This window comes from Manihot esculenta, chromosome 6, assembly GCF_001659605.2.
Source record: "Manihot esculenta cultivar AM560-2 chromosome 6, M.esculenta_v8, whole genome shotgun sequence".
Lineage (NCBI taxonomy): Eukaryota > Viridiplantae > Streptophyta > Magnoliopsida > Malpighiales > Euphorbiaceae > Manihot > Manihot esculenta.
The window spans coordinates 4,178,400-4,187,092 of NC_035166.2; the positions used below are offsets into that span (position 1 = coordinate 4,178,400).

The 8,693-nt window shown below is 32.6% G+C and overlaps 1 protein-coding gene across 1 annotated transcript; it reads right to left on the reverse strand.

The window, feature by feature from the left end:
• Positions 1 to 673: 673 nt before the first annotated feature.
• On the reverse strand, positions 674 to 8,488 carry LOC110616575 (plasma membrane ATPase 4). Its single transcript, XM_021758992.2, has 16 exons — positions 8,283 to 8,488; positions 5,624 to 5,743; positions 5,301 to 5,537; positions 3,840 to 4,601; positions 3,634 to 3,756; positions 3,437 to 3,541; positions 3,180 to 3,324; positions 2,896 to 3,060; positions 2,540 to 2,778; positions 2,411 to 2,443; positions 2,235 to 2,316; positions 1,987 to 2,147; positions 1,709 to 1,882; positions 1,435 to 1,617; positions 1,154 to 1,335; positions 674 to 1,037 (listed from the first exon to the last, which is right to left on the reverse strand). Exons 1-16 carry the CDS (start codon positions 8,331 to 8,333, stop codon positions 941 to 943), a joined length of 2,859 nt encoding a protein of 952 aa, XP_021614684.1. The 5' UTR covers positions 8,334 to 8,488; the 3' UTR covers positions 674 to 940.
• Between the last annotated feature and the right edge of the window lie 205 nt (positions 8,489 to 8,693).

The window sequence follows — 8,693 nt, forward strand, 5'->3', positions numbered from 1 at the left end:
ATCTTCAAGCATCAAGCTCAAGTTAGCAAATCCCATAATTTTTCTTTTAAGTGTTTTGAGATTTCAGAACTTGTAGCTCTGAGAGAAAAATATTGAGAGAATAAGAGTTTATTTGGGGGGTAACGAAAATAGTGAAGAAAATATTTTGGATCTTTTAAGAAACACTTTGAGTGCCTCTATTTTTGGATAGATCTCACTTGTAATCTCTCTTTGTACCTACTATTTTTACAGTGGAAGAATTATTCGGAATTCGGCTCGTGGACGAAACCTAAAATTAAGGGTGAACTATGTTAAAATTATCGTGTCATTTTTTTTTTCTGCAATATTTTATTTTTGCTATTTTAAAAGCGTTGTTTGTCCGACACTTAACTGTATGTAAAAAGCCAGCTCACAGGAGGAGATTTGCAAACCCATTCAAATAACACCCAAGACCACCCTTTAGAACCAATAAGAGATTCATCATCAACACTAATAGGGACTATGTCCTTGATAAACTAGCCCTTTTCTATTGTGACTTTTGTATGTATGACCTTACCTTTTCGTTGGAAAGAACAAAAATAACAGAATTTAGATTCTTATCATTAAGAATGTAAAGTAGACAACTTTATGAACTGTAAAATTTAATTTGCCAGGGTGAGATTGTGTGTGTGTGATTAGCCAAGTGAGAAATTAAGCAAGAGAAAATTAAAATTAAGACTTCAAATTATGTAATAAGGAGATGTTTGCTCTTTACTTAGCAAGAACTTGGTCAACACAGCTATCTCTTCCAAAAGTTGAAATATAAAAGAAAAGACAGAAAATAGATTAGGACGACTATGGCATAGACATTTCTTCTTTGTCTAGAAAGCCTTAACTACTTATCTCCTTCTTTGCTTTCTTGATTTGGTTCATCATTTAACTGAATCCCTTTCCTTGTCAAGCAATGTTATTGCAGATTTTTTTACACTGTATAATGCTGCTGGATGGTATCAATATCCAAACCCTTCAGCTTCACCACTGATTCGACATGTCCCTTGAGCGTGTGAAGCTCTCTAAGCCTATTATAGAAGGTTAAAGAAGAAAAACATTCAATTATAAAACATTTGAGTAAATGTCTAACTTCTTTTCAAATTTTTATCACTATGCAAGTGAGGTTTAAAGAACAGTGACATACCTTGCAACCTCGGCCCGTCTCTTGGCCTGTTCAGCAATCTCAGACAATTCTCTATAGCTGTTCTTTTCATTGAAGATATTGGCAGTTTCTGGTGGTTGAAGCCCATGCAAGGTTCTTTGAGCAAGAGCCCATTGAGCTTCTCTCTCCTCTTTACCATAATCTTTCTTGGTGGTGAATGCAGTCTGTTATATAAGGAAAAAAGTAAAGCATATTAAAGTCTTCTGATGTTTGAATCCAAAATTCAAGTTCCATAAAAAGGTAACTGGAAGGAAAAGATCTACTTTGTTTTCTAGCAAGTTGAGCCAAGCCTTTCCACTTAAGATGTAACGAATGGCGAACTTCAACAGGTCAAGTGGAATATAGAAAACAACACTGTAAATCCAGATAACACCAGCCCATCCCCAGCCAATTCCTTTGATCCTTGCAAAGCCCCAGTTGGCATATACAGCAATCACAGTTGCAACCTGAAAACCATACTTCATTTAGCTTTTTAGGTCACAAAGAAGATTTAGCCTTAGCCTCTTCAATAAATGGAAATTAGAAAGATGTTCATACTAGTTGTGCAATTACGAAGGCAGACACTAGTAGCAGACCAGGACGTTCAGCATAAGACCAGCTGCGAGAACGAGTCACAAAAATAAGAGCTTGGCTTACAATACTGACTTGAAGATACAAAGCACCCATCATTTCGTCTTCGCTATTTCTTATAGATCTAACGCCGAATTTGTCCTGCATTTATGAAAAGTTGAGTTACTAGTTGGATGACAATCAAATAAAAGTTTTGAATAATTCATTAAATTGTAAGTTGGGAAAGCGAAATTTGCATTTCTTACTGAAAAGAAGTCAGTTTTATGCATGACCCAGAAGAATATCACAGTCATCAGAGCCAAGTAACCACCAAGCACAACTCCAGTGGCAAATATCTCTTTGAGTTTCCAGCTATCAGGCAAAGGTGATGGCTTCACTCTATCCTTTGAGATTGTCATAATTGTTCCTAAGAATTTGGAATTTAAGATTAGTTTTTGTTCCTAAAGCAACAAAAGACTCTGTAAAAATAAACACAAGTAAATTGAAAACTGACCATCATTTAGGATGGCAATAATCAGAACCATAAAAGGAGAGAAGTCAAACTTCCATATCAGAGCAATGAGCATGAAACCAAACTGCAAAATTGGAAACATCTCAAAAACATTATTCATATGTTGCTTAAAATAGCAAATCACGTTATCAAATTGTTTGAATCCTATATCTACTTACCACAATACGGATTGTGATGGAAACTGCATAGATCTGCAAAAAGGAAAGTATTAATGTCACTAAACGCTTACCACTTTAAGGAAATGAAATTGCATTCTTAGTTTGCAAGAAAGGAAAATTGAAACTGACAGTATAGTTCTTCATCCTTTGGAAAATAGCTCTACTGGTAAGCACAGCACTGATAATAACACTTAATCCAGGTTCGGTTAAAACAATGTCGGATGCACCTCTTGCAGCATCTGTCGCATCAGCAACAGCAATTCCAATATCTGCCTTCTTTAAAGCAGGTGCATCATTAACACCATCACCAGTCATTCCAACAATGTGCTTTCTTTCTTGCAACTTCTTCACTATTTCATATTTGTGTTCTATGGAGGAAACAAAGATAGACTCGACATCATAAGGACTAAATCATCCGAGTAAATCAAGATTTACAAATTCCTATTTCTTGTTCGCAAATAGCCAGCATAAAAGATATCACTGACCTGGGAACACTCCAGCAAAGCCATCTGCCTTCTCAATCAATTCTTCTACAGGAAGTGCAGCAATGCTCTCATCCTTATCCTGACCAAGTAAAGAAGCAGATGGGTACATGTTTGTTCCCATGCCGAGTCTTCGCCCTGTCTCTTTTGCAATGGCAAGCTGATCACCTAGAAATTATCATAAACCATAAAGTTAGCAACTCTCTTGAGATGGCGGGTTAGCTGTCGTGTAAGCCAATAGTATATACATTTCCCAAGCACTTAAAACAATGAATGGATTAGATTACCAGTAATCATCTTGACATTTACACCAAGGTTGAGAGCCCTGCGGATGGTTTCTGCACTGTCGTGCCTTGGAGGATCAAAGAGATTCAACAGGCCAACAAACTCCCATGGACCACCTGGACTTTCCTTTGTTTTCTCAGGCACTTGCTACAAGCATAAAAAAGTGACAGAGATAAGAGTTTTTTTTTTTTATTCTTTCTTTAGAAATGATAAAGCAATATAGAAGTAATGTTTCAACATCAAGTTTAGTAATTGAAACCTGTCTAGCAACTCCCAATGACCGAAGCCCGCGTTCAGCAAACTTGTCTATAACAGAATGGACTTTCCTCTTGAGATCTTCCCTTGCATTGCACAATGTCAATATCTATTCACAGAAACACATTACGACAAATGAATTAAGTGATATTTAAATTAGTGTTAACACCAAGTTCCATTATAAAGATGAATAAAGTTTACCTGCTCAGGGGCACCTTTACTTGCACGGTGCCAGTTGCCTTTGTCATCAATGTAAGTCAAAGCAGTCCTCTTGTCAACAGGATTAAATGGCAAGAAGTGCACCTCTCTTATACCAGCTCTTGCCTGCATATACATGCGTTAGCTTTCAAGTAAAGAGCACAATCACTACCTTCGTTCGCAGAAAAGCTCATGGAACATGATCTTACCTCTCTTGGATCAGCAAGCATTCCAACCATAGCAGCATCAATCGCATCTTGATTCTCTACTCTAGAAGCCCTGGCAGCTAGTAGGATCACATGATCTTTTTCCACACCTTTAGTGAACACCTCAATCAAGTTTTTGTCAACACTCAGTTTGTTGAGAGTCAGGGTCCCAGTTTTGTCGCTGCAAAGCACATCCATACCAGCCATTTCTTCAATAGCAGTCATACGCTTAGTGATGGCCCCTTGTTGAGACAACTTATGTGACCCAATAGCCATTGTTACGGATAGGACTGTTGGCATAGCAATTGGAATACCTCCAATCAATAGAACCAAAAGATTGTCAATTCCATCTCTATATCTGCGGTGTTGAATAGGGTACATGACAATGATCTCAATCAACATTCCTACTGCTATGGAACAAATACAGAAGTTCCCAATAGCAGTGAGCACCTTCTGAAAATGCCCAACTTGGTTAGTGCTATCTACAAGATGTGCAGCCTTGCCAAAGAAGGTGTGAACACCAGTGGCTATAACAACAGCTTCAATTTCTCCTTGTTTGCAAGTGGAACCAGAGAAAACCTCATCCCCAGGATTCTTGGTAACTGGAAGTGATTCTCCAGTAAGAGCAGACTGATCAACTTTCAAAGGATCACCTTCGAGAAGACGGGCATCAGCAGGGATGATATCTCCCAATTTGACACTTATGATGTCTCCTGGAACTAGAATTGCAGCTTCCTCCTCAGTCCATTTTCCATCCCTGAGCACCTATACATGCACCACATGAGTTGTGAGAAAACTTGTACTTGCACCTCTAATGGAAAATGAAAGATAAGAATGTGAAAAAATGTTCATAAAGTTCCATTACACCAGTATTAAAACCCATTACTGAAATTTAGAGAAATTTCCTATTAGACCATAGATCTTATCATTAATATCAATTTAGTTCCTATACTTTAGATATCAAATTATTTAGTTCATTGATTTTTCTTCCATCATATGATTAAGTTATTTCGTCCATTTTTTGTTAGTATTTTAAGATAAATTACTATTTAATCCCTAGATATTGATAGTACTTATAATTTCCTCCCTTAATTTTAAGGTTATTTACAATTCCATCCATTAATGCTATGTCTTCATCTCTCTTTTCTCTCAAGGAAGAGACATACATGTAGAGAGAGACAAACAGATGAAATTGCAACTAATTACAAAATTAAAGGATGAAATTATAAATAATTGCAATATTCACATAAGGAATGGTAATTTAACATATAAAACCAATGACAAAATGGATGAAAGGACTTAAATGTATAATAGAAGCAAAAGCAAGGGACTGAATGGCCTTATTTCAAAATACAAGTATCATATTGTTACTAGTGTTAAAATTTTGGATTAAATAATAAATTTTACAGATTGAAGCAAGAAGGGTAACCTCACAAATTGAAGCATATTTGTTCAGCAAAATACCTTAGTTTTAGGAGCCAAACCAGCCATAAGAGCAGCAGCAGCATTACCAGCATTATTTTCTTCAATAAAACTGATAGTAGAGTTGATAACCAACAAGCAAACAATACCAACGAAATCTTGCCAATCAGGGGGTTTCCCATCCCCATTTGCCAATGCAATTGCCATAATCGCTGCAGCTTCCATAACCCATGATAATGGGTTCCACATAAACCCCAAAAACTTGAGAAGTTTGCTTTCCTGTCCATTAAAAGCACAGAACAGTAATTAGTTTATAAGGGACTGAGGCTGAAACTGGCCAATAGTGGTTTGAGAAAATGATGCACCTTTTTCTCTTCTAGTTTGTTGGGGCCAAAGATTTGAAGCCTGTTGGCTCCTTCCTCTGAAGATAAACCTTCTCTCGTACATTTCAGTTGCTCAAACACTTCATCAATGGGTATCCGTTCCTACATTGAAAATTTATTCCAAAATATTAGACACAACCTTCACCCATAGTGTATTTTTAAAATAAAATTTGATACTATCATATTAAAGTTATTAAGTGGTGAATAATAATAATTAAGTAAACTTTTTATATTTGGTTAAAATTACAATTTAATCTTTGCTTTTTTATTAAAAAATTAATTCCTAAAATTTAATTTATTAATAATTTAATTTTTTATTAAAATTATAATTAGTTAGTCATAAGTTAAAAACGTCGATTCAAATTTAATTTGTTAAAAACACAAATTTATAAAGTTAATGTTTAAATATTAAAAGGATAATTTATCGTATAATTTAAATTGTTTAAAATTATTTTCAATTCATATTTAAAAATATTAAAATTTTAATTTTTAATTTATTCAGTTCGATTTGATTTTTTATCGAATCGATTAAACATTGACTCTAAACGGTAGAAATTAAATTATAAATTTTATTAAACTTCAATAACTATATTATAAATTATTATATTCAAAATACAAATTACAATTAAACTGATATGAAAAGATAAAACACGATGATATATTAAATTTATAGTTTAAAAATAATTATTTTTTTGTCAAAGGAAAAATAATTGCTTATTAAAGTAGGGGTGTGCATTTGATCGGTTCGGTTCAAAATCAAACCGAACCGAATAAACCAAAAATTAAAATTTTAGTATTTATAAAAATCGAACCGAACTGATTTTGATCAGAAACCGAATCGAACCGAACCGGTCTGATTTGGTTCGATTCGGTTCGATTTGATCAATTTCGATTTTTAATAAAATTTTTATTTTTGACACTTTATTTTTAATATTTTAAAATTTAATTAAAATATTTTAATTTTAATATAATTTAATTTCTCTATATTATTAAAAATAATATATTATTATCATTAATCGATTCGATTTAATTTTTTTAATTTTTTTAATTAAAATCAAACCGAATTGAAATAACACAAAATTTTAAAATTAAAAATTAAATCAAATAAAATTAAATATAAAATCAAATTAAATTTTAAAATTAATTTAATTCAGTTTTTCGTTCAATAAAATACTAATAAACTGTATTAAAGTTGTCAAAGTTGCTCCGAGTCAATAGGTGCGTCAGACTCAGAGACAGAACCTAACTCGGACCCACGAGTTGTCATGAAAGACCCAATCAAAACAAGCGTTGACGATGAATGCCAAAAAGTTAGTGTAAAAAAAATATATATATATACATATATATATGGGACAGCACTGCACTAAATTCCAATGAGAGTTGTGCGTGCAATGCACGCGCCAGCACTTGCCATAAAACTGACTCCATACGCTATGGTGCGAATTTCAAATCAATCAAGGGCTAAAATTGTCAACATAGAAAAAAAGGAACCTTTGATGACTTCGAGAACAATTAAAATAAAAAACTGAAGTGTCAGTGCCGTTGAACGCGAGAGTTATTGGAAAGGAGACGGTTAGGACAAACAAAACTACAACTGATATATGTCTCATATGGAAAAACAATGTTTATAATTAATTAATTAAAAATATATATAATAATTATATAAATATACATAATTTATTATTATTCGAAGTCCAGAAAGAAAGAAACAAAGAAAATAATAATTATTTTCCATTTCATCGTGCAGAGAGCAAAGGCTAAAGTGCTACGGAATGGTACCAAAAGTTCTCAAAGTAATTTTATTATTAAATTATTTTTAAATTTAATAAATTTTTAATATATATACAATAGGAATATATTAAAAATTAATTATACAAATCATGAATCATATAGAACACCCTGAAGTATTAGTTTAGAAAATAATTGTCAAATTTTTTTTTAAAATTAAATTAAAAAATTAAAATTTAAAACCTCTCATATTTATTTAGATATATTTACTATTACATTAAGTCTGTGAGTGTAATAATTATTAAATTTTAAAATTAAAAATATAAAAAAATTTATAATTTTATTTGTATAATCTAGAGGATTGATTTTTTGTAAAAAGAAATAGTAATTATTAATTAAATATTTGTGTATATATATATATATATATATAGTACATTTAATATACATTAATTTCAACATAATTAAATATTTAATTCAATAATTAGTAAACTATCCTTAAATGAGGAGAGAGAAGATGGAAATACAACTTATTCTTGTCTGTCCTCTTCCTCTCTCTCTCTCTCTTCATTTCCCATGTGAAGATCCATTCACAAATATTATTGACAACTGAGAGAAAATTAATAAATTAAAAAAATGAAAAAATCAAATAATTAATTAAATTAAAGAGATTTCATTTTCTGGGAAATTAAGAGAATCCAAAAAGAAAATAGAAAGTTGGTAAAAAAGCTCATATATATATAATTAAAACAAATCAAATTATCTGATCTTTGAACTAAACGCAGAAATGAGTACAAGTTCAAGTACCTAAAAACCAAGAGCCAAGATCTCATCTCATTGCCTAAACAGAGAACAAGAACATGCACAAGAAAGAGATAAACGAAAAGAAACAAACAAAGAAAGAAAATAAATATACCAGATCAACGGTTTCGTTCTTGATCTCTTCAAGAGTGATAGACTTAGCCATTTGATCTTAAGCAAAAGCTCTCGCAGAAGAAGAAGAGGTCAGTTTATGGAAGAGAGAAAGAGAGAAGGTGGCGACGGTGATAAGGAAGAAGAGAAGAGAAGAGAGTTGTTTCTTCTATGAAGAGTTGTGTATGTCTCTCCTTTTTATATACGTGGATTCAGAAATGGGAAGTGTATTATGTGAATATGTTATTTTTTTCCTTTTTTCCTTTTTTTATTTTCCAACCAAGGAAGGCTGGTGTGGCTTCGCCAGCAATATGACCCTGCCGTTTAAATTCAGGTCGGCAGTTTAAATTCAAGTGGGCCCAATCAGTGAGTATTTAAATGAATAAATCAAGAATTCCATAGTAAATACTGACTA

Excerpts from the sequence above, each read along its gene's own strand:
- LOC110616575 (XM_021758992.2), bottom strand. The coding sequence starts at position 8,333 with ATGGCTAAGTCTATCACTCTTGAAGAGATCAAGAACGAAACCGTTGAT. Across the intron at positions 3,325-3,436 it reads CATTGGGAGTTGCTAGACAG|CAAGTGCCTGAGAAAACAAA; the intron begins GTTTCAATTACT and ends TTATGCTTGTAG. Across the intron at positions 1,883-1,986 it reads ATAAAACTGACTTCTTTTCA|GACAAATTCGGCGTTAGATC; the intron begins GTAAGAAATGCA and ends TCATAAATGCAG.